Source organism: Schistocerca gregaria, chromosome 7, assembly GCF_023897955.1.
Source record: "Schistocerca gregaria isolate iqSchGreg1 chromosome 7, iqSchGreg1.2, whole genome shotgun sequence".
Classification (NCBI taxonomy): Eukaryota; Metazoa; Arthropoda; class Insecta; order Orthoptera; family Acrididae; genus Schistocerca; species Schistocerca gregaria.
In genome coordinates, this window is record NC_064926.1 from 221,331,283 (window position 1) to 221,358,470 (window position 27,188).

The window sequence follows — 27,188 nt, forward strand, 5'->3', positions numbered from 1 at the left end:
AGTAATTGTTCTAATATTTCCCTCATGATCCCTATGTGAGTGATATGTAAGGGGTTATAGTATATTTGTATAGTAATCATGTAAAGCTGGTTCTTGAAACTTTAACAGACTTTCTTGACATAGACGTAAACTATCTTAGAGTTTGCCAGTTCAGTTCCTTCAGTATCTCTGTGACACTCTGCCAAGGATTAAACAAACCTGTGACCATTTGCACTGCCCTTCTCTGTATACATTCAGTATTCCCCGTTAGTTCTATCTGGTACGTGTCCCACACACTTGAGCAATATTCTAGAACTGACTGCACAAGTGATTTGTAAACAATCTCCTTTGTGGACTGTTTGCACTTCCCTAGTATTCTACCAATAAACCAGACCCCACCATCTTTACCCACAACGGAATCTATATGATCATTACATTTCATATCCCTATGAAGTATTACACCTTGGTATTTGTATGAGTTGGCCAATTCCAACAGTGACTTGTTGACATTATAGTTGTAGGATACTATGTTTTTTGTGAAGTGCAAAATTTTGCATTTCCTAACATTTAAAGCAATTCCCAATGTCTGCACCACTTTGAAATTGTATCAACATCTGACTGAATATTTATGCAGCTTCTTTCAGATAGTACTTAACTATAGATAATTGCACCATCTGCAAAAAGCCTGATTTTACTGTTAATGTTGTCTGCAAGGTCATTAATATACAGTATGAACAGGAAGAGTCCCAACACACTTCCCTGGGGCATACCTGAAGTTACTTCTACATCTGATGATGACTCTCCATCCAAGATGACATGCTGCATCCTGCCGACCATAAAGTCCTCAATCCATTCACAAATTTCACTTGATACCCCATATGATGGTACTTTCTACCAGAAGAGTATGTTTGCAGTACTGAGTCAAATGTTGTTGTTTTTTTTGAAATCAAGAAATATTGCATCTCCTTGGTTGCCTTGATCCAAATCTTTCAGTCTGTCATATGTGAAAAGTGTAAGTCGGGTTTCACATTATCGATGTTTTCGAAATATGTGCCCTACCCTTCTTGAAGAAGGGTGTGACCTTTGCCGTTATCCAAAAACTTGGGCACGGTTTTTTGTTTCAGGGATCTATGATAGACTATAGTTAGAAGAGAGACTAACTCAGCTGCGAATTCAGTACAGAATCTGATGGGGACTCTATAGGGGCCTGGAACTTGGTTCAGTTTTAACTATTTCAGCTGTTTCTCAACACCACTGACACTAATACTTATTCCATTCCTCTTTTCAGTGGTACGAGGACTAAACTTAGGCAATTCTCCAAGGTTTTCCTTTGTAAAGGAACACTTGAAAACGGACTTGAACATTTCAGCTTTTGCTTTGCTACCCTCAGTTTCCATTCCTGTCTTATTCACTAGGGAGTGGACACTGACTTTGGTGCCATTAACAGCCATTACATATGACCAGAATTTTTTTGGGTTCTATGAAAGATCACTTGACAATACTCTGCTACAGTCTACAGTCATTGAAGGTGTCACGCATTGCTCTCTTGACAGCCAGTCATGTTTCATTCAGCATGTCTCTCTGTACATCCCTACACTTTGTTTTACTTCAACTATGTGGGGTGTCTGTTTCTTCATAGTGACTGTATACAATGGAGGTTTCTTCCTGTTATCTGTCCTGTGCATTGTCAACTATTCTTTTAAACTTGAGCCAGAGTTCCTCTACATGCTGCTCCCCTTGTTGGAGACTAGTCCAGTTTCTAATGTAATGTTTCTGAATTTACCTCACAGTTTATTTTTATGATGAAAGATGTGTTAAACAGGGCAGAATGCATTAAATGGATTGCAACCATAAAATATTAGGCTACGTAACAGATTGGTATGTTACCACAAGCTACAGCTCCGCCTGTCACAACAACGAAGATTTCAGTGAAAGGTCCATTCTCACACACTAGTGTATTTGCTTGAAAGAGCATTACATTGTATTATGTATTGTAACGTTATTACGGTTGCCTCATTTCGTTTTTAATCCTCTAAGTAATTTTTAATTGTGTACTGTGCATTGCTTATGACGTATGTTCTAGCTGCCTTTTTAAATAGATGTATTTTAGTAATCTTTTTCATGTCTTGGACAATTATTTATACTACTTTGTCCATTGATAGAAAATCCTGTTTTTAGCTTTTCTTTGGTAAATATAAGTCCAAGCTGACACTTACTATGTGTTATCAAGGAGACAATGAATGTATGGCTGTCGTCCTTGCGAGCCACTTACAGGGGTCTGTTGTCCTCTGCTGGCTCTACATCGGCCATACTTGGCTGATTCGTGGTCACCTCCTCCATTCAGAGGACTAAGGTCAGTGTCGCTATGGTTTCCACTTGACTGTTGTCCACATCTTGTTCGACTGCCCAGTTTTAGCTGCTCTGCAGTGGACTTTTAATCTTCCTGCCACACTGCCAACAGTGTTGGGAGTCAATGTCTCAATGGATGATATGCAGGGTGGTTATAATGAAACTTTCAAAACACTGTAGAAATAACACCACTGGTCAGAATGATGTCAAATTGCAATGGAATATTATCGGAGGTTGAAGATAAAAATAGTGTGAAAATTGGTCAATAGATGATACTGTATGTGCTAGAATACGTAAATGTAAACACCTGTCATGCGGACAACCCATTGAAGTTAGTATAAATAAGCCGGGTACACGAGCTTTCCTCCTTTCGCGTCTGTGACATTCGCCATGAGTCTCAATGCAGGATCGTGCTCTGCTTGTAAAGCTATGTGACAAAAATCATGACTGCACACATTGCTCTGCAGAAGTTCCGGACACTGAAGGGTTTGAAAAAAATTGTTGATCTGATGAGTGCCGTGGGTCTGGAGAAAATGATTCGGAAATTCGAATAGACCGGTTCTTTTGGTGTTCAACCTGGTAGAGGGAGGAAACTAATTGATTCGACATCAGTGGAAGCAGTGGCCACAGCAATGAAGGAAGACACAAATGGTGATGTGCAAACTTTTAGTGCATGGAGAATTGCCCGAACATTGGACATACCCATGAGCATGGTGCATAAAATCCTACGAAACATCCTTCTTTGCTATCCATTCAAAATTACCCATGTGCACGAGTTGCTTCCTGCTGACCTGCTAGCAAGCGAGACTTATGCCTTAGAATTTGTTGCTCGCATGGAAGTGGACAGTGATGGACTGTGGAAGATTTTGTGGACAGACAAAGCCCACTTCCATCTGACAGGATACGTCAGCAGACAGAATTGTCTAATATGGGTAACGGAAAATCCACACGCAAAACGACCAGTACCACTTCATCCTGAAAAGGTCACTGTGTGGTGCCGTCCTGAAAAGGTCACTGCATGGTGTGGGTTTCCGGCATCATTTATCATAGGGCCATATGTTTTTGAACAGACGGGTGCATCCGGTCCTGTTACCTGTACAGTCACTGGTAAGCGCTATCAATGTCAAGTGCAACCGTGTCATTCCAGCTCTCCAACAGCCTGGATGTGTGGATGGGATCATTTTTATGCAAAGTGACTCATCTCTGCATACTGAAAATCCAGTTAAGCACCTGCTGAAATGCCATTTCGGAAATGCTATAATTATCAGCTGCCATTTCCCTACAGCCATTTCACTGTCCTGAGCACCTGATCTTAATCAATACGATTTCTGGCTGTGGGACTATCTGAAAGATGCTGTGTTCAGTGTTCCGATTGCAAAGCTAGCTGCATTGAAGGTGTGCATTGCACAACACATTCTGAACGTGACCCCAGAAGTACTTCGATCAGTTGTGGAACTTGCTGTTTCTCAGTTTCAACTTGTTGCAGAAAACAGTGGACAGAATATTCTACATGTTTTGTGCCAGTCACACAGAAATTAATAATCCAATTTGATTTTGATTGATGCTTTTTATGCGGTTTTTGGCCTCAGGACAATTGAAAACTCATTTTTCCCATCTGATGTGAAATGACCTTGCTGTGGTGGGTGGGCTTACATAACTGACAGAATCACACCTGTACACTCATGAGTAATACAGTTTGTTTAATGTTAGATGTACACTTTAGGCATTGTTGTATGATTCATTTGTCATTAGTACTTGACCACTGGTAAATTATGATGCTTAGTCGTATCTATTGCTACATTTTGTAACTTTTTTTTTTTCCCGCCATACATTTTCCCATTCTCCGATAATATTCTGTTGCAATTTGATGTCATTGTGACCAGTGGTGTTCTTTCTGCAGTGGTTTGAAAGTTTAATAATAATCACCCTGTAGTTTTCCATTTTATTTGTGAGTGGGGTTTTTATCGAACTATCTAAGGGTGGACATCTGGCCTTCTCTCGCAGGCATTCACCCTCCCTCCATTTTAACTCTTCCTCGCTCTTGGCGCCGTGGCGAGCACGGGGCCCCGAGCTATTGCAGCCTTCCTTTTTTTTCCATGGGTGCCTTTCCTTCCCCTCCCTCTCCTTGCTCCCTCTCCTTGCTCCCTCTCCTTGCTCCCTAAATTTCTCTTCTGTAGTGTGAGCCATTTGGGGAAGAGCACCTTACCTAGTGTCTCTGACGTGTGCCCTCCTAGTTCATTCCACCTTTTCTTTCACATCATTGTCTGATGCTAGGGTGCATAGCCAGCACGGTAGCCAGCCCTTGTGGTGGGGTCACTATGTACCCTTTTGGTTGAGCTCCCTGAACACACAGGGATCACACTTCTGATACCTGAGCTGTGACATCTTCATGCAAGCCTTGGAGTGGTTGCTCATCATCCTGGAGCATTGGAACTCCCGGCAATGGCCGCCGTGCCAGACGCCCTTGCTGTGGCTGGGTGGCGCCCGTGAGGAGAGCTCCTGATCGGAGTGGGTGGTATCAGGGCGGATGCTATGCAAATTAAACACATATGGGTCCAGAACTCTGGCCGTTCTTTTGTGGCCGTCTCTCTGCATGGAACTGATTTTTCCAGTGCTGCTTCTCCTGCCCCTTTGACCTTCCCTTCCATGCCTACCCCCTGGGAAAAGGGTCAGGCCCGTCGGCTAGGGGCAAAGCTTTTCCCCCGCTATCTGGTTTGCACCAGGACTGATGGGTATACTTTCACCAATACCAAACCTTTATTCTTTGTGGAACACATTGAAGACAAGTTTGGCGAAGTGGACTCCCCGAGCAAGATGCGGTCAGGTTCGTTGCTGATCAAAACTGCTTCAGCTGTCCAGTCTGCGGCCCTTCGTGCCTGTATCCATCTTGGCACAATTCTTGTGTCCATTACCCCCCACCAGTCTCTAAATATGGTTCACGGTGTGATTTTTCACAGGAACCTCATCCTCCAAACTGATGAGGCACTTCGGGACAATCTTGGACGGCGGGGTGTTCACTTTGTTCGGCGTGTTCAAAAGGGTCCTAAGGACGCATTGATACTGGTGCCTTTATCCTGGCCTTTGAAGGGGATACCTTCCTTGAGAAAGTAAAGATATGGTTTATCAATGTGATGTGAAGCTGTACATCCCACGTCCTATGAGATGTTATCAGGCCCCTCTCTGTGGTGACTGGACGTCCACTCCATGAGGAGGGTCCCTGTGTTCCCCCTCGTGTGTGTGTTAATGTCATGGCGATCATTCTCCCTGTTCACCAGATTGCCCAGTATATAAGAAGGAAAAGAAGATACATGAGTATAAGTCCCTTGATCGTTTAACCTACACAGAGGTTTGTAAGAAGTATACACGTCTTCACCCTGTGTCCATGACATCTAGTTATGCTTTAGTTACATCTTCACCCCTTCCTCCCCCTTCCGTACCCCAGTCCTGAGCCCCTCTCTCCTCCCCTACTCCCGTACGGCTTCCACACCTTCTCCTCTGGGCGCTGCTCCCCCTCCCCAGCCAGAGAAGTGTCCCACTCCTTGGGCGTCTGCTGGTCAAGGGCGCCCCTCTTGGAATGCCCCTTCCTGGCACCTTCCAGGCCAAAGGTCTGCTGCCACGCGACGACCACGAGAACCGCGGTCTGTCGGCCCCCAGGTCGCCCAATCTCTTTCTGGTCCCGATCTTGCTGCAGCTGACTCCTTTATGCCACACAGCCCTCTTCGATCTCAAACAGAATAGAAGAAGAAACATAAGTCTCGGGTCAAAGAGCCTCTGGTGTCACCAGAGGTCCCATCCCCGGCTTCACAACCAGATTATGACCTGTCGTTCATGGATGTCACCCCCTCCTTGTCAGTGACGGGTGGTGACCTGGCAGTATGACTGACTTTAGCCTGTTCAACCCCCATTTAAATCAAAGTTCTGTGATTATCCAGTGGATACTACCGTCACCTTCCAGAATTGAAATCCCTTATTTTGTCTTACTCGGCAGCATGTGGTTCTACAGGAATCTCATTTTACTGATGATCACTTACCGACCCTCTGTGGGTTCCATGTTTTGTGTCGAAATCGGGTTGGACCCCTGCGTTCTTCTGGTGCGTTTGTACGTTGGTCCGTACAGACATTGCTAGCACGTGGATTCCTCTTCAAACTACATTGGAACCGGCTGCTGTTAGGGTCCACCTGGACTCTGAGGTCACAGTTTGCAATCTTTATCTCTCTCCTGACAGGACCCTTACACTTGCTGCCTTAACTGCCCTTCTTCAGCAACTTCCTCCTCCCTTCCTACTTCTCGGGGATTTTAATGCTCATTATCACTTGTGGGGCAGTGCATTTCCATCTAGGCAAGGTCTTCTCTTAGATCAGCTTATTACAGACCACGACTTGTGCCTTCTTAACACTGGTTCCCCTACTCATTTCAGTGCTGGTCATGGTACCTTTTCTGCCATTGATCTTTCTCTTTCTCCTCCCTCTCTCCTCCCTTCATTACACTGGTCACCACACGATGGCCTTTGTTATAGTGACCATTTCCCGTTGATTCTCTCTCTCTCTCTCTCTCTCTCTCTCTCTCTCTCTCTCTCTCTCTCTCTCTCCCTCCCTCTCCCTCCCCGATGGACAGGTTACCTCGTTGGTCTTTCCAGTGTGCCAATTGGCCTCTATACACTGCACAGGTTGTGTTTTCTCCCTCTTTGTCAGGTCACACTGCTATCCTTGCTGCACCGCACTCATCTGGACCATTTCGGCACCGGCAAGTCACATGGTGGAGTATGGCCACGGCTATTGTCATCCATGATCGCTATCCAGCTTTGCAACACTTTAAGAGGCACCCATCCATTGCCGGCCTTATTATCTTTCAACGCCTTCCCGCTAAAGCCTGTTATTTAATCAAACAGAGCAAACGGATATGTTGGGAAAGATTTGTTTCTTCCCTCGGTTCTACTGTCCCTATGCCACAGGTATGGGCTACATTTCGCTCTCTCCAAGGTCGCCATGGGCAGTCCACCCCCTCAGGCCTTCGCCTCCCAGATGGCCTTTGTACGGACCCGTTGATTCTTGCGGAACATCTTGTGACCCATTTTGCAATGGCATCGGCATCGGCATCAGCATCAGCCTCCTATCCAGCTGCTTTCCTTCACCAGAAACAGTGGCCGAAGCTTTCACCTTATGTTTTACTCTTTCAGTCAGAATCTTACAATGAACCTTTTACTGAATAGGAATTTCTTTCCACACTTTCTTCTTCTCATGATACAGCCCCTGACCCAGACTCAATTCATAACCTACTGCTTCAACATCTCGGTGCAACATCTTCTCTGGGTGTTTAACTGTATCTGGCTCCAGGGTGACTTCCCTTCTCAGTGGAGAGATAGCATCATGGTTCCTGTCCTTAAGCCTGGTAAGAACCCTCTATTTGTTGACAGCTGTCAGCCAATTAGTCTGACCAATGTTGTTTGCAAGTTACTTGAACGGATGGTAGTCCGTCGGCTCAATTGGGTCCTTGAATCTCAGGATCTATCGTCCCCTTACCAGTGTGGCTTTCGAGAGGGGCGGAATCCACAGTTTGGCAGGCTTTTTTCCAGCGCCACCATTTAGTTGCAGTATTTTTTGACCTTTGCAAGGCCTATGGCTTGGCCGGGCACCATCACATCTTACTTACATTTCATCAGTGGAGTCTTCGGGGCCCACTCTTGATTTTTATCCGCCAGTTCATGTTCCATCGGTCATTCAGGGTTCAGGTTGGTACTGTTTTTAGTTCTCCACGGACCCAGGAGATGGGAATCCCACAGGGTTCTGTCCTGAGTGTACTTCTTTTCCTCATTGCTATCGATGGACTTGTGGCCCCTGTCAGTCCTTTGGTCGTCCCTGCCCTGTATGTGGATGATTTCTGCATTTGGGTTAGTTCCTCTTCGATGGCCTCTGTAGAGCGGCAGCTCCAGGGAGCTATACGGCGTGCCTCTACATGGACCCTCTCACATGGGCTTCAATTCTCTCCTTTAAAATCGCAGGTAGTCCACTTCTGTCGCAGTACTATGATCCGCCCTGATCCAGAGCTCTATCTCGATGCACAATGATTGCCTGTGGTCCCACAGTTTTGTTTCCTGTGTGTGCTTTTCGACAACAAGCTCACTTGGCTGCCCCATATCAGACTTGTGAAGGTAGGATGTTTCTGTAAACTAAATGTCCTTTGCTTTCTTGCCCACTCCTCTTGGGGTGCAGACCACTCCATCCTTCTCAGTCTTTATTGTGCTTTAGTTCTCTCGCTTGGACTATGGTTGTCAAGTTTATGGCTTGACTGCTCCTTCCACACTGCACATGCTGGATCCAGTCCACCATCATGGTATCTGTTTGGACATCGGTGCCTTTCCTACTAGCCCTGTTGATAGTCTCCTGGTTGAAGCTGGAATCTCCCCCCCTCCTCCCCCCCTTTCTGTTCAGCGGTCCCAGCTGCTGGTGTCATATGCACTCGCTGTCTGTTCCTCTCCCACTCGTCCTTCCTATTCTATCCTGTTCCAAGACCATGGACGTCTCCCACCTGATTCCCACCCTCGGGCGTGTTTACCAGTTGGGCTCCGCCTTGCATCTCTTTGCCATGATTTTCAGCTTCGTTATTTGTCCTGTCTTCCTCACTCCCTCCCCTCCATCCCCCCTTGGTTAGTTCCTCAGCCTTGAATTCGGATTGATCTCTGCTAAGGTCCGATAGATTCCATCCCCCTGATGGTGTTCCATTCCTTTTTCTGCTGCATTTTATGGGAGTTTCAGGATGCCGCTGTTTTTACACTGATGGCTCTAAATCTGCTGATCATGTGGGATATGCCTTCACGTCCTCTGTTGGAATGGATAATCATCTGCTGCCACCTACATGTGGGGTGTTTACTGCGGAATTGATGGCAATTTCCCAGGCCCTTATCTTTATTAAACAGTTTAAACACAACCTCGTTTTGTTATGTACGGACTCGATGAGTGGCCTTCAGGCTATTGGCCGGTGTAGGAACTTGACCACACTGTGTCATCTCTGCATTGGCTATACCAGGCTGACCCATGATTTTCTTTTGCGTGATGAGCCACCCCCACTTCATGGTTGTGGAGCTTTCCAGGCAGGACCCCGTATTTTGGTCGAATGTCCCCTTCTTTTGGCTCTGCGTGCTAAGTAGAGACTCCCCTGCACTTTACCTTTGGTGCTGGCTGATGATTCCCGGATGGGTGATCTGGTTCTCGGTTTCCTCCAGGAAAGTGGTTTTTATTCTCAGTTTTAAGGTTTTTAATCTCTCTCTGGTGTTGGGGCAGGGCGGCAAGTGTTGGGGTGTTTCCCACTGTAAGCCGTGTTTGGAGATTCCTGACTACCCTCCCTGGCCGAGATTCTCTTATCTTCCCCTTTTACTTTGTTTTTATCTTTTTTTTGGGTTGGTTAGTCTCCGTTTCCCATACGTACTTCTACATTTTAGCGTTTGCACCTTGTAAGTCGCAGGTGGTCTTGCCTCTGCTGCTTCAGAGGTGGGATATTTCCATTTTTTAGCCTTTTCCCTTTTATCGTTCTGACTTTAGAGATGTCACACTATCAGAATGGACCACATTTGAAACAAGGGACTGATGACCTTGCTGTTTGGTCCCTTCAACCCCAACCAACCAAACTTAATACACTTTTTAATCTTCTCAGAAGGTATATTACATGGGAGAGCTTGAAGCACACATACACTTTGTGCTCATTCATTGATGGTATGCTGTCAGTCATGAATTTAGTGTCAATGAACCATTATTTGATGTTTTCAGAGAGCACATTTGTTGCTTGTAGAGTTTGTACAGCAGCTTTTCCTTTCGCCAAAAAAAAAATTAGTGTCATCAGCAAATTGTATATGGGGTTGTTACAACCCAGATCGTTGCTGTAAATAAGGAACAGGAGATGTCTTATGATGGACCCATGGAATATGCCCTTCTCCAGTTTTTGTTCTTAGGAGATTTTGCCGGCTTTGGGTTCTCAAGATAAGATTGAAGAGTGGCCAGCACAACTACTGCAGTACCACAACACTTTAATTTACTAAGCAATATTTTGTGAGAGATACAGTGGTGCTTGCTGAGAACACAGTGCCACATTTTTCCCTGTCTTCAGACCCTTGCCTTATCTTCCTAATTAAGTCTGTTGCTGCTGTCACTGTGGACTTTCCCTTGCATGAACCAAGCTGTCTGTCCTGAAAGAGTTTACGGTCTTTGAAGTAATTTTCTAGCTGGTGTTTCATTAGACACTCTAACTTCATCTACGAGGGGGATTATATAAATTGGTCTAGAACTGGACACTTCACATGGGTCACCTTCTTTGTAGACTGGTACTGCCCATGCCAGTTTCAGGAATTCTGGAAAAACACCAAAGGATAAAAATTTGCTATGGCTAGTGGTTGAGTAAGCTCTGGAATAAGTCTTCACGACTATACAGGACATGCCATAGATATTTGCGCTCTCTGACTGTGTATACATATTTACTTCTTTTGCAATGTCCTTAGCGTGCACTCCCTACCATATTTTAATTAGGCAATGACTTATTTTTTTTTTATGAACTGTGGGATCTAAGCCTGAGTCCAGAATTTAATTTATGGTATTTCTTACTATCCTTAAAAAGTACTGATTGAAGGCATCAGGACTTCTTCCTAAGCTCATGCACCAGATTCCAACCTGCTTTACGTGGATTATGAGCCTCTTTAATGAATTTGCCATTGTATTTCTTCTTTGCATCCTCCACTCCCTTTTTGTAAATCCTCTTGGCTCTCAAGGAGTTACATTGAAGCATTTCTTCATTTGAAAGATCTAAAGCTGTCTTCATGCAGTCCCAGAACATTAATAAAAGCCTTTTAATTTATCAAGCTCTGACATATACCACATCTTCCCTTTAAAAGGTTTTTCCACTCATTGTCATTTGCCTGCAGGATACTTCTGGAGCATTATTGGGAACATGTTATAAACTTCTGTTTTCCAAGGTTTGGAACTGACACTCAAATGAGGCACTATCCCCCATCTGTGCAATTTTCTGCCACAAATTCAGGCAGTGCTGCTTTAAGATTAAATAATCTTGCCCCTTTAATAAAACTTCTACTGAATTTGTTGTTAGTGCCATGTGCGTGGTAGCAATTTAGTCTTACTCTCCATGCTGATTTCCTTTACTAACGTGCTGTAGTCTGCAGTAATTGGTCCAACTACACTGATATTGTAATCCCAAATATAGAGGTTGGGAAGTTGGTGATAACTGTGGCTAGACAGGGCATCACCCCTTGTTGGGAATATGTTTGTTACAAACAGCCGACAGCTGTTTAAGTTCATGAAGGTTCCCTCTTTAGAACTTCCATCACCTATAAGCATGTTGAAGTCACCACACAATGCAATCTCAGATTTAAGACAGCAAGATAAGATATACAGTTCTTCATTTGTGCAACAAAGTTTTCATTGTTACCATCTGTTGAATGGTACACACAGATGAGTGAGTTAATATTTCCTAACACCAGCGAAGCCATTTGGAGATCTAGGCTGTACAAAAGTTTTTTAAAAAAAATTTCTTTACGCTAAGATGCCTGATTGCATATACTGTGAATTGTAGTAACTAGATATCGTGCATTTACTATTTATGTAAAGGACATGTGTATGTCCTGCAGCCATACGTGTTAAAGAGTTGGCACACCTGTGATTCCAAAAATATATTGCCAGCTTCGCAGTTTACTGCAGTGAGACGAGCAAGGCTACCACCATTGCAGTGTTCCTTCTGGATCATCATATTGGGGGTTTGTTTATCTTTGTTACCATCAAAGTTCACATTGCTGATAGTAGTTTTTAGAATATGTTTACATTCATTCACTTAAGTATCAAATGTCAAAAATAAACACTGTTGTAGTAGATGTGGTGTTTAAACTTTAATCATCTTGGTGGTTTTAGTAGTTACATCTGAGATAGTAGTGATGACAAAGAATGCACTCATATTAGCGTTTGGATTTAAACACTGAAAAGGATGATCACTATGAGAACATCACAAAACAGACAGAAAACTTTGATCATCAAAAAATTAATTTGTGTCTTCTATAAATTACTTGCCAAAATGATGATACTGCTGAGGTGTAATTCCCATGTTACAAAGATCTAAAAGATCCTTCAGCACCTTATCTTTCTCTGTAGGAATTTGTGAATAATACAAAGGCTGAAGTGTGAAATATTCTTGCAGCCTCATTTAGCTTTGTGGGAGATTTCCATTCTTTCAATTTCTCCAGATATATAGTAACATTACAAATAAACATTAAGAGTTTTATTTCTTGTAGTTAAGCCATATTATCTTGAGCCAGCTGACATTATTTCCAGCACTATCAACCTTTCTGTGCTTTGCTTTGTAACATCTCGGTTGTGGGAAATTTAGTACATCTTTCTGTTGAACTTTAGTGACAATCATTCTGACAACAGCGTACCACCCTGATGGATGAAATATAGCAAGCGGTCTTGTCTTCTCTGTCGAGGCATAAACAGAGTTGCACTCCATTTGAGTTACCTCCAAGAATGTGTGATTTATTACGGGAATATAAAGATGATCAGCAGCTTACAAGAACATAGCAGGCATGTTTGCATTTCTCTTTTGCCCTTCACGTCTATCTATAAAGAAATTTCAGTGTTTACTGGTAACATTTTTTTTCAGAAAATTAAATAAGCTTGAAGATACATCTGCAGATTCACATTTGATGGTCCCTTCACTCCGCATCTAGGATGCAGCAAATTTTGAACCTGTTATCACAAGGCATCACAGCATCATTGAATATGGCTGTATGTAGGTTTGCAAAGAAAGTCGAGAGATCTTTCTGCCTAGCAAGAGCAACAAGAAACAGTTTCAAATTATGAGAGGTCAGCACAAAGAGTTTAGCTCCAGCATTAAGTGTTGAGTATCAATGGATAAAGTTAAAGAAAATTTTACAATATCCTTTATATTGGTATGCAGCATGCATAGTTGCGAGGGATGGAAGAGACCCATCATGGTTCAACAGCCATATTAGAAACCTGCTACGGTGAGAGGGGTTTACTACAAATTTAAATGTAGCCAAAGTCTCAGGGACAGACAAAAGTTAAAGTCAAAATTAGTTTAAGGAGACCCGTGAGTAACTCATTCAATGAATTAGAAAAGAAAATTATTTCGCTCAACTTGACAGAAAATCCTAAGATTAAATCTGTAAATGAATAGAAGGCATCTGCCCAGTCAGTCAGTGACCGTCATGGCAGTGAAATGGATGGTGTCACAGAAAGAGCTGAAACACTCATGTCTTTTTCAAAACTGTTTCTCAAAGGAAGACAGTGTTGTAGTGCCTCTTTTAAATCATAGTACAAACGAGAAAATGACTGATGTTGAAATAAGTAATGTAGCAGAGAAAAGTATCTGATTTCCTTAGCAGAGGGAAGGCCACTGGACCTGACAGGATGCCAGTACGATTTTATATAGAGCATGTGAAAGAACTTGCCTTCCCCTAGGAGCAACGTACCATAGATCTTTGAAGGAGAAAAGTTACTGACGACCTGGAAAAAAAGCTCAGGTCATTCCCATTTTCATTTTATGTTCGCATATTGTGACATTTCTGGAGACCAAAAATCTCATCTGTAGGAACCAACATGCATTCCGAAAACAAAAATCATGTGAAACCCAATGCTTTCTGTTCACCCACAAGATCCAGAAAAGGCATCAAGGTATGTGCCGTGTTCCTTGACTTCTGGCATTATAGTTCTGCACTGCTGCCTAGTGAACAAAATAAGAGCTTATGGAATACCAGACCAACTATGCAATCGGACTGAAGAGTTTCTGACAAAGAGAACGCAGCATGTCAATCTGAACACAGATAAGTCTTGAGAGGTAAAAGTAATTGGTGCCCCAGGGGAATGTTTATAGGATCATTACTTTTCACAATATATATGAATGATCTAATAGATAATGTTAGAAGTTATATCAGGCTTTTAGTGAATGAAGCTGTTGTGTTGTAGACAGAGAAGTAGCGATGCAAAAAAAATTGTAATGAGATGCAGGAAGACCTTCAGAGGATTGATGCATGGTCCAATGAACGTCAATTGACAATAAACATAAACAAACAAATGTAACATATTATGAATGCATATGCAGAAATACTCTGTTGTATGGTTACACAATTGCCCAAGCAGTACCTCCATTAAATACTAGAAAGGAGGTGTATGGAGTGATTTGAAATGAAATGACCACAAAAGTTAAGTGCTAGTAAAGCAGATGCCAGAGTGAGTCATTGGAAGAATCCTCAGGCACTGTAGTCCATTAGCAAAGGAAGTAGCATGCAGAATGTTGTTAGGCCAATACTTGGATATTACTCATCCACATGGGATCTATACCAGATAGGACTGATTCAAGGAATAGAGAAGATATGGAGGAGGAGGAGGAGGAGGAGGAGGAGGAGGAGTGACAGTGATACACGGAGTACCCTGCACCACACACTTGCAGAGTATAGATGGAAATGTATTGTATACAGTTAGGTCGTACACAGCAAGTTTTCATCAGTAAAACAATGCTTTAGCAGTTGTCTTTGGACAGCAGCAGACAGCTTCCAGATCATATTCAACTAAATGGGTACTTCTTGCATCTTGATGCAGTCTTTCGTAGCCCCTACTAAACACTTCCAATCTATGTGAGCATCTTGCTCCAAAAGGTGGTTTCTTGGCTGCATTGTGAAGAGAGAACCTATAGCATGGACTACACAAATGATCTTTAGATGCGAGGGTAATCCCAAAAGTAAGGTCTCCTATATTTTTTTATAAGTACGTAGACCTATTTATTTCTACAATGGTTTACATCTGTTTACAGCTTGAACATGTAGCTATTTTTTTTTTTTTTTTGACATAATCACCATTTCTGTCGATGCAATTTTGTAGACATTGGCAGTTTTTGTATGCTGCCATGCTGTTCAGAACGTTATGAACCTCTTCTTTCACCTCGTCGTCAGAGCTGAATCGCTGGGACTACAATTAATGCTGACAGGTACTGTGAGACTCTGAAAAAACTCATACTGGCAATTCAAAACCGGAAAAGAGGAATGATGAGCAAGAGCGTACACGTTCTCCATGACAACGCTTGCCCACCCATCACTCGGCAGACCGTTGCTCTGCTGCAGCAGTTTCAGTGGAACATAATCACCCACCCACCCTACAGTCCTTACTTGGCTCACAGTGACTGTCACCTGTTTCTTAAGTTAAAATAATATTTGGCCAGAAAGCGATTCAGCTCCTATGATGAGATGAAGGAAGAGGTTCATAACTTTCTCAACAGCATGGCGGTGAGCTGGTATGACATGGGCATACGAAAACTGCCACTATGTTCACAAAAATGCATAGACAGAAATGGTGATTATATCGAAAAATAGCTAAATGTTCAAGCTGTAAACTGATGTAAACCATTGTAGAAATAAACAGGTCTATGCACTTATGAAAAAAAAATAAGAGACCTTAATTTTGGGATTACCCTCGTACATGGAAGGGCAGTTTTAATTTTGTCCTTCAACCCTCCTTAGGTGTTAGCAGATGACCCTAGCATGTATACGTATGTTTTCGGTTTCTTCCTGGTTAAGCACCTGAATTTCGTTCCTGAATTGGAGTCCCTTGGTTAGCATTGACCTGGTTTTGGGAACCTTTGGCCTTGCCTCTACACCAGCCAGGGTTACCTTCCCCCATGTTTCCTACACTTTGTATAGCTTTTCATGCATTTTGCTTCCCCCTTTCCTTGTGACATTTTTCCCTTGGTGTTGTCACTGTTGTGCGCAATCATGGTATGGTGTGGAAATCAGAATCGGTCAATTTGGTGGCAGTGCCAGTGCCCCTTTGTGCATCATGGCTCGGGGGCGCTCCCTGTTCTAGTCCATCCCCACTTCCCCCCGTTTTTTATTCTTCCTCCCACCCCTATGGTCCTTCTGCCTCTTTGTTTGCACATTTTCCTTTCCCATCAACTGGACTGTACTGTTGGTGTTGTTCCTTCCTTAGTTTCTGCCACCTTGGATCAAGGGACTGATGATCTTATTGTTTGCCCCCACCCCCAATCTATCAACCAACCAACCATGTGCTCCTCTCTCCTCTCCCTGTCAGACTTCCTGTGCCTCTGTCACATCTGACAAAAATTTATTAATGTGTTACAACTTGGTACTTGACTGGGCAAAGAACTGTTCTGGGAGAGGCTAATTTCAAATAGGTAGCAGTGCTAACTTAAGTAATTTTGAGAAAATAATGGTATTACAGACTTCTCAGCATTGTTGTATATTCATTTTAACAATTTTGTGTTAGAAATGAAAAAGAGAACTGTATTTGTAGTGTAAAATTTCATTTCCATGTATTTGTGAAAACACCTGTGAAACTGTGAAACAGTTATACAAGATATATGCATAATATACAAATGTGAAAATACAGTTTCCAAATTAAGAAACATAGTATGCAAAATACAAATTCTCTGTAATGCTTATTTAAATCGAAGCTTGATTACAAGCAATATGTCTAGTTAATGTGTCCAGGCAGCTGGTTGCAGCTGCATTGTATGTCTATGATGCGATGCCATAAATGTCTCTATGGCAACACCTCTTCATAGCTCAATAGTTGCTATTGCCTTTACTTACAGCCATTTGTGATTAGAGGTTGAAAGCTTTCAAAAGCACTGTCAGGTGTCATGAATGTCCTTAAGTTGACTTCATTATAGGAGTGTCTTAATACTAATGAATGAATTTGTTAAAACTTCATGCATGATGCAGCATTTTTTCATGCATCTCAGTTGTTGTTATATCTCCTGTGTTACAATAGGTTGCTTGTTCTTATTCCCACAAAAGTTGTTGCCTGACAGTATAGGGTATGTGTACAAAATTTGGTTGCAATCAGTCCAGTGGTTTAGGAGGAGATGTGGTACATACATTCATACATTTTTATTATGTGTGTATAGATTGTTCTTTGCAATTAAATGTTGATGTTAGCTTTCTGATATCGGGACCAATGCTTTTACCAACATAATATCACTACAAAAAGTAATGTAACACAAGTAATTGGTCAAAAAACTTTCAAAACTGTGTAGCATACAGGCACCAAATTTTAGTGTTTTACAAAGTTTAGTATTTTTATGTATAGAATTTCATTTATTGTTACAGATTTTCATAAACAATGAATGGCACAAGTCCTCTTCATCCAAAACTTTCAAGACAATTAATCCAGCCACAGAAGAAGTGATTGCAGAGATACAAGAAGGTGATAAGGTAAGCCTAATAACTTCAGACACTTAAAACTTTGTCTAGTTGTTATAATGATGAAAAAAATCAGCTATAATTTCCCATAAATATTAATATTTGAACTCTTTTATTTTGCTGTTTTGCAGGCTGATGTTGACAAGGCAGTGAAAGCAGCTCAGGATGCCTTTAGATTTGGAAGTGCTTGGCGAACCATTAATGCAAGTGAAAGAGGCTTACTGCTCAACCGGCTAGCTGATCTCATTGAAAGAGACAGGCAATACCTGGCTGTAAGTTTACTGGGCCACTTAGAATATCACAAAGTACTCTATGGCAATAAAAGCAAATTGTAAATACTGAAATACATTCTCTAAATGTTTTGTACAGCTAATGTTCAGGATGTTCTCCCACGTAAAGCTACCTTTTTTATCCTTTCAGCAACGACTGAAACCAGTAATGTTTATCTTGCATTTGTAAAAATTATTACCAGAGTTGTATAAAATAATATAAACATCTGTATAATAACAGTGCTTAAAGGAAACCTGCCATACTCCTGCCCTCTACTATTGAAGAGAGCAATCTAACAGGCAAGAATGTCCTAACATCAGTCTATGCAGTGGTCAAATACAAAATACAGGGGCAGTGAATAAGTAAGGTTTCCTATTTTTTTATTACAAACAATTTATCATGTTGAAATAATTTTATTGGTGTTATACAAGGCTTGTGTTATTTTTCTACAACGTCACCATAGTTTTTAAACAATTTTGGTAACATGACATGACTGTGATCGTAGCCAACTGTTCACTGTTGATGTGACTTCATTAGTGGTGTCCCCAGCCCCCCTCTCAGGTCATTAGAGCTGTATGAGGCTGAGCAGTTGAATGCTCATACAGTGTTCGCCATAAACATAGATTAAGTCGTGATAAATATTGACAGTGGTGTTTTTTTTTTTTTTTTTTTTTTTTTTTTTTTTCAAGATAATGAATGAGAGTGCAGCTCACAAGCATGTGCACTTCGTAGCACTAACTCCATGCTAGCGAGCAGCCTACTGTCATGATACTGGGAAGACAGATTTTAAGAGGTACAATTTGTTAGGCTTGTCTTGCTTAAGCCTCACTAATAAACAAATCCATGTTGATCAGTGTCGTGAGAAGTACTGTGCAGACTGTAATGACAACCTACATCAGAAAGAAAAACAAAACATTTCCTGCCAAGCACAATAATCATCGAAATTCGAAACTGACTGTTAATGACAGGTGTCACATGACTTCAGCAGATGGGAGAATTTAGTTTTGCAGGTGAATCATCAATGACATTATTCCTGGTCAGTGAATGTGTTAATATTTGGAGAACACTAGTGGAAATCTATCGTGTTGACTGTCTCTGTGTGACTGAATCATGGAAGGTGTCGAGTGAAGCGTGTATGGTGTGATATCACAGTACAATTTTTGCCCAGTTGTTGGCCTACAAGAGTCTATTTCAGGGCAGCATTATGCTAATATTCTAAGTGACCACTTTAGTTCAGTATTGCAAACTGTGATCCTTGGAGAATGGCGTGTCTACCAAGACAGCAATGCTCCCATCCACCTTTTGGAATTGTTGGAGATTGATTTAATCGGTACACCAATCAAATAAAACACTTGGTGTCACATTTTAAGTTCCTTGATCTGAATATAAATGAACCTGTGTCGGGTATTTTGGAGGACAAGTTGTGCATTCAATTTCCTTCTCTAATAACACATTGGACAAGTGACATTTTTGCAGGAATAGTTTGAGGGTTTATATTATTTTGTTCAATTCATTTATGTATCACACTTGCAAGTAATCATACTGCCAGACCATGACCTTATATGGAAATGAAATGTGGATTATAAGCAGTACACAAAAGACAGAAATAGAAGCTTTTGAAATGTGGTGCTTCAGATAATGCCAAAGATTTGATTGATAATTGTCTAACTAATGAAGAGATAATTGAAATGAGAAGAATAATTTTATGACACAGCTTTTCAAGAAGATGGGGTGAGTTAAAGGGACACATCCTGAGTCATTAACAAAAAGTTAGTTTGGAAATGGAGGGAAATGAGAAAGGCAGTTAGGTCATTGGTAGGGATCAAGACTTGAAAACAGTTGGCAGATTCAAATTCGTGGGTGTAGTGGTTACCCACCAGAGATGAAGGGAATCTGACAAGATAGACTACTTTGAAGAGCTGTATCATACCAGTCGTAGTACTACTACTACTACTACTACTACTACTACTACTACCGCCACCACTGCCACTGCCATGGCTGCTGCCACTGCTGCTATTATTACATATTTTATTTATTGTGAATATTTAAACACAGTTCTTCAGTGTAAAATAACACAAATAAGTTATATACGGGTATCAAGGTCTTGTATGTATTGGATCACGCTATTTGTGTGCTATTACTAGTACCATAGTCTATAAACTTAAGAGCATTTAGCATTCAAGATGGGGGAATGGTCTTTCCTGCAACACCACAGCTCCCTTGCAGGATGAGTAAGAAATGGTTTTGTGCCTATCACTGCAGCATCCATAGAGTGATTTAGATTTTGTTCCATGTGTGTGTCTTGGGTTAGTCATAATAGTTACTAATTTTTGTATTCAACATATTGTTAATGGATTTAGTAAAAAAATAAACAAACCCAGTGCATAGATGCCTTATGGAAGGATTGAAAAGTCATTGTTAAATAGCTTGAAGTTACTCTTTGTGACATAATTGTCTGTTGAGTGTGGGTACTTGCCTGCTTGCTCTTATTTGCAGTCAGACAATGCTGGTGGTGCTTCAACAATGAAGATTTTCATTCTTCCTCCCTCTTCTCTCAAATCTCCAAGTTTGGGCACTTTTGCTTGTACGGAAGCAATGGTGCCATGTAAATACAGCTTTAATTTGATGATATTGTAATTGTACGTACTGCAGAAATGTGCTGAGGAAGGTGATGTAATTGTTAGGTACTGGACTTGCATCTAGAACATGTTCCCGCTGTACAGTCATCCAGCTTTGTTTCTCATGGTTTCCTTCAGTCATTTAAGATATGTGCCAGGATGACTATTTTAGAAAGGACACGATACGTAATTTTTCTTCCTTATACTAGTTCTATCAGAGCTTGAACTTTTGGCTTATATTTTCATTGTGAAATTTAAGTTGAACATTAATCTTCTCTCCTTCCTGAACTGCACTGCACGGTTTTTACTTCTTGAAGTAATTTATCATGAGTCATATTAGCTGTGACATATTTATTGCAAGGAGGGAGCAACTACTTCAATAACACATTTGAATCAATGATGGATTGGAAACATTGAAATAAATTATTGACATGTATGCAGGGGATCTCAGATAGTATTTAGATATCTTGATCTCTGTAAAAGTTTCATGTTGTTTCTACTGATTACACTTAGTTTGTGAATTTATTTTATTTTTAAAAATTGGTTCCAGAGCTTAGAGACGTTGGATAATGGGAAGCCATACACAGCATCATATGCTGCAGACTTAGATCTGAGTGTAAAAACTCTGCGGTACTATGCTGGTTGGGCAGACAAAATTCATGGTAAAACTGTACCTTATGATGGAGATTATTTTACATATACTCGACATGAACCTGTGGGTGTATGCGGTCAGATAATTCCGTGGAATTTTCCTCTTCTTATGGTGGCATGGAAACTTGGTCCAGCACTTGCTGCAGGTAAGTCACGTACATTATCAGTTATCTATAACAAACTGTGACTAACTTTAGTGGCTGAGCTATATTCATGCCATGCTTCTCAATAATTTCATTTTTAATAAAACATTAGGGAAAATAAGATCCTTAAATGAAACTGTTCATGGATGCCAGAAATGTAACACCAAGCTTATGAAAGCATTCTGCAATATCAAATTAGCAAATGTCAGAATAGACAGCTACGTAAGCATCACAAATTACAAACAAAAAGTCACTTCATTTGCCTGAGTTAAATGGTTGTGTGATTACTCACCAAACATTGATGGTTATGCATTAAGTGCCATGAGTAGGTTTGCTGTTTTCTCCTCTCTATTTCACCAGCTACTTTGCCTCTGATATCTGGTGATGCTGAGGCTATAAAAGGATAAATTTTGTGCAAAGATGTAGGCCGTAGAAATAGCAACAATCCCAACAGTCTGATTTACAATGGCATCAATTTGTTTGCAGTGGTAAGACTGCTCCCATATACTGGTGCCACATATTCTCCAGCTACGAAAATAGTCCCATTGCTGAAGATCGAACAAAAGCAGGCTGCACTTCCCATGTTGATTCAGTCAGTTGTCACAAAATATTTGCACATATTTTTCCTTTAAGGTTAGTACAGTCACTTTAATATATAGTGTATGGTCTAGGCTGACTCCCAAATATTGGGAGTTGGTGCAGTGGTCTAGCCTGACGACCCCTCCCTATCCTGTTGTCAACTATCCTGTTGCTTCTCTAAGACACAGATGGAATGCACATACCTGGGTTAGGTCAAAGGTGATTTTCCTCATAGTAGTTCCCCAAGGTTTCCAGAGACTTCGTTGGTTTTCTTTCGACCTCTCAAATGTTATTCCTTGAGCAGCAGTGGTAATGTTACCTGCGCGTATAAATCTTTTTATTTGTAACTGGTGTGGCTGGTCATTTGTGTACATATTGTAGATAGTAGGGCAAAGACTCTTCCTTGTGGTAATCCATTCTTTTGGCTTCTCCATGTACTTTCCTTTCCTTGGAGGATCATGTGAAATCTTTGATTCTGTAGCATGTTTCTTAACATGTAATCAGTCAAATGTCCTTTATTTCAAAGACTTTCAGGAAGAGTTGTTGGTTGTTCACTGTATTGTAGACGCCGAAAGGTTGACAAAGACACCAGCAATTATTAATTACATTCCAGACTGACTTGAGTATGTGGAGTGAGGTTTTGTACTTGACTTTGTATTCCCTGGTCTGAAACCAGCTTCTTCAGGAGTCAGTTTTGTGCTGATTTTGTGTGCTGTTAATGATAGATCTTTCTTTCAGGTAATCCTATAAGTGGTTGGTTACGGAAACAAGGAGGAAATCGTTGGGCTCAGTTGGCTCTTTGCATAGCTTTAGTAATGCTAGTATTTGTGCTCTCCTCCACAGTTTGGGAACTCGAAATGTTTCCGAACATTTGTTCATCACATTCACTATCCATTCATTAGTTTCTTGAACCAAACTGCTTTATTTGTTCAGTTCGTATGTTATGAGATCCTGTTGATTTATTTTCTTGGAATTCTTGCACTGCTCTTCCCAGTTACTCAGGTGAGAATGGAACTTGTAATGATTCACTCTCTCCTGCCATGTTTCACCTAAGACTCACTCCAGTTGCCTCCTGTCTTGTATTGCTGAAATTCGGTAGTAGTTAGTGAGCAGTCTGGTTCAGAGTAACATTTGTGCTCAGCAGCAGACTTGTTGGATTATTGCTATGCCCTTAGACTGTTCTCTTCCATGTCCAGGTTATATAGTAGTTTTAACTGATCTTTCCCATCATTGTTCATGTGTAGATCTTCTCAAAGTTCAGTTGTATCTGTTGAATAAGGATGTGTGTTGTACTTGATACAGTGTTCGTTCAAGAGATCTTGTGAACTTAAGTCAAGGCCAGGCATGGTTTGGGGCCTCCATCCATGTGGAATATGCCTCCTTGATATTTTCTTTGCAAGTATGACAGATCCTTGTAATTTTTTGGGTCTGCCTCTGCGTATTGCACTTAGAGATCCAGTTTTCCTAAAACCTTGGCTTTGCTTACTTAAACTTCAATGTTTGAAGGGTTCAGTTTGTACTAGGACAACTCTAGAAGCCAAAGAAGATAAAAGGCACTGTTGTATGTAGGGGATGGGTTCTTCTACATGGTGAGGAATGTTCTCAGTAATATCCTCCCTGCCATCTGCCACATTAAACAGTGCTGTTAGTTTAGGGACAAAACTGAATCGAGCCCCTCTCTTTATGTACAACTTCCTAGTCCTCTATTTTGTACCCCAGTTGACTCTACACCAGTTAAAATCCCCCAGTACATTCTTGATGTTTTGGTTGTGAAAATTATTTGGCTTGTGGAATATAAAATCAACATTGAATGTAATCAACACTGATGTAATAGTACATGATTGTAGCTCAGTTGTTAAAATTTCAATGTCATTTGTGTGTGTGATTTGTGTTGACTTAATTTCTAATCTACAATCTACATATAGACTTCACACTTTTACTGAGAAGTGTATGAAGTGCCCTATGTACCAGTTACAGTGAAACTCCTATTTTATGTTTTCATACAGTCCAGACTTAAAAAGCGAAAAAATAGAGGAAAATGTTACAACCCCCCAAAATATGAGCAAAGACGCTTGTAATTGGCATACAGAATTAAAAATACCTTGTATAAAATCTAAGTCAAGAAATTTAAATGTACAATACAATATAATAATTTGTAGTAATGAATTTCATTAGTTTTTAAAAAATTACAGATGTTTAATAGCAAGTAAAGACTCCTCAAAAGAATTGAAATTAGTATTTGGTACATGAAGAATGTGGACCATATAGGTGATCTAACTAATTAATGGAAAATCTCATATAAAGATGTGAAACAATTACTAACAAAGAGATAGAGGGGCTGGCCAGTACTTACCTCAGCTCAGTGCAGCCGATAGAAACACAAAAAACAACCGAAAATTTAAGTTCCTAGCTTTCGGAATAAATGTTCGTTCATCAGGGAGGAGAGAGGGGAAAGAAAGGGAAGAAGGGAAAGTGGATTTAGTTACTCACAACCCAGGTTATGAAGCAACAGAGAAAGTAAAACAGGGAGGGTAGCAAGGATGGAGGCATGGTTGTCAGAGGGAAGCCAAAGATATTCTACTGTAGGTACTGTGCCAGCTTCAAACCAAAGAGGATGCATACAGAAGTAAAGAGGTGTATAGTATAAAGATGTAGGATGAAAAGATGCATGAATGGCTAAAGAGGAAAGGGAAAGAGGAGAAGACTGAAAAGTAAATGGGAGTGAGGCTGTGTAACGTAGGTTCAGTCCAGGGGGATGGCGGGATGAAAGAATGTCCTGGAGTGCAAGTTCCCATCTCCGCAGTTCAGAGGGACTGGTGTTGGGTGGGAGAAGCCAAATGACACATATGGTGTAGCAGGTTCCTAGGTCCCTAGAATTATGCTAGAGGGCATGCTCCGCTACTGGGTATTGGACATCTCCTAGGCAGACAGTTCGTCTGTGTCCGTTCATGCGCTCATCCAGTTTAGTTGTTGTCATACCAATGTAAAAGGCTGTGCAGTGCAGGCATGTCAGCTGATAAATGACATGTGTAGTTTCACACGTGGCCCTTCCTTGAATTGTGTGTGTTTTACCAGTAGCGGGGCTGGAGTAGATGGTTGTGGGGGGGATGCATGGGGCAGGTTTTGCTGCGGGCTCCCCGTCCAAAGGCAATATTCCTACCCTCAGACCACACAGAAGCATCCCCCTTGTCACCCAATATTATCCTGGCCTCGAATACATCAATAAATTACTCCGCCAGGGATATGACTTTCTCAAGTCAACCCCTGAAATGAGATCATCCCTTGACAAAATTCTCCCCACACCACCCAGAGTTGCCTTTCGTCGTCCCCCAACCTCCGTAACATCCTTGTTAAACCCTACAATATTCCCAAGACTACCTTCTCTACCCAGCGGTTCCTACCCCTGTAACCGACCCCGCTGCAAAACCTGCCCCATGCATCCCCCCCACAACCACCTACTCCAGCCCTGCTACTCGTAAAACATACACAATTCAAGGCAGGGCCACGTGTGAAACTACACACGTCATTTATCAGCTGACATGCCTGCACTCCACAGCCTTTTACATTGGTATGACAACAACTAAACTGGCTGAGCGCATGAACGGACACAGACGAACTGTCTGCCTAGGAGATGTCCAATACCCAGTAGCGGAGCATGCCCTTCAGCATTATTCTAGGGACCTAGGAACCTGATACACCATAGGTGCCATTTGGCTTCTCCCACCCAACACCAGTCCCTCTGAACTGCGGAGATGGGAACTTGCACTCCAGCACATCCTTTCATCCCGCCATCCCCCTGGACTGAACCTACGTTAAACAGCCTCACTCCCATTTACTTTTCAGTCTTCTCCTCTTTCCCTTTCCCCTTTAGCCATTCATGCATCTTTTCATCCTACATCTTTATACTACACACCTCTTTACTTCTGTATGCATCCTCTTTGGTTTGAAGCTGGCACAGTACCTACAGTAGAATATCTGAGCTGAGGTAAGTACTGGCCAGCCCCTCGATCTGTTTGTTAGTAATTATTTGGTTACATGGTAATATAGCATGTTTTTACATGCTACGTCTAAAAATTATATGTTCAAAACACACGTTTTTGAGACATCAAAAAGACATCATCCTTTGTTTTCACCTAGAAGAAAGCAAAAATTGATGAACATGTTGAATTAAACCAAAAACATCACAGCAGCTAAGTGATTAAACCATAAGCATAAATGTGAACATCTGCTTAATTACATACTTTTTCCTCATTGCTGTTATTGTTCAATGCTTTTTTTATGAGCGGCACTTTATATGCTCAACATCGTTAGTGTTATTTTAGGCTTGGTGAGAGAAACACACAGAAAAAATGAGTTTACTTTCCCAGTTGATGTTAACAATCTTAGTAGATGTCAGCTCAGTGAATTTCTGTACACTGTGTAAGACGTAAATCTGAAAGAAAGCTCAGGTGCTACAGTTTTGCTTCATGCCCTCTATCACTGCTGACAATCTTTACGATCTACAGTGTGTGGTGCAAAGTAAATAAACTAGTAGCATATGTAGTTGTTGCAACTGCTTCATGTCAGATTTAAACACAATAGTCTGGAAAATGTGCTATTGCAAAACTCATTCTATTTCTGTGTGACATCTCTTTCATACCACATCATCTGCATGAAAAGTATATTTTCAGCACTTTTCACACAAAATGCTTTCACCCCTACCTGCATTTCCGTCGCTGAATGGCGTCTCCCCTCTCAACACGTCCTGTAGGTGAGCTCATTTGATGTGTGTTAGTCTGGTGTGGTGGCTGCACTGGCTATTGAGTGACTTAACAAATCGCCAGCCAATAAGAGTTCACTAGCCAGAAATGGGCGATGTTTACTTGATTATGACCAAGCATATTCTTCGAGACTCAGTGTCTGAATTTAAAAGGTAGGCGGTTGATATTATTGCTGAATACAGTACATCAAAAATACATGCAAAATGATGAGACTGAGTTATAAGTGGCACAAGAAAAGGTGGTGGCTGGGCCCCTTCATCACATATTTGCTCAGTCTGGAACACTTCACATTGACTGTCATGTTTCTCCATTACTGCTGCAACATATCGGTAGTGTCACAATTGTGCGGTTGAAGCTAAATTGCGGATTACACCAGCATTTCCTCTCGCATCTCTCCACTCCTCAGTGGCCTAAAATATTCCCTTAATTCCATCACCACCTGTTTGCAAACCATCTGTCTTCTAAGCCACTTAACTTGTTCAGTCACATCAAATATCAATAGGAAGAAAATGGGACGAAGTAATGTAAGACATCGAGTAAGAACTTAGATTAGAAGTAAGCCTTAACAGGAAGAAATGTAAAAGTGGAGAATTTTTAGCATTGATCTTACGGGGTTTT

At 41.4% G+C, this 27,188-nt stretch overlaps 1 protein-coding gene across 1 annotated transcript in view; it reads left to right on the forward strand.

Annotated features, from left to right (window-relative positions):
• Positions 1–27,188, forward strand: part of LOC126281446 (aldehyde dehydrogenase, mitochondrial) — an 86,780-nt gene that overhangs the window by 12,509 nt on the left and 47,083 nt on the right. Inside the window, exons 2-4 of the mRNA XM_049980417.1 lie at positions 17,457–17,561; positions 17,681–17,821; positions 20,988–21,234. Coding sequence (XP_049836374.1) covers positions 17,457–17,561; positions 17,681–17,821; positions 20,988–21,234 — 493 coding nt within the window. The remainder of the gene's footprint in view (positions 1–17,456; positions 17,562–17,680; positions 17,822–20,987; positions 21,235–27,188) is intronic.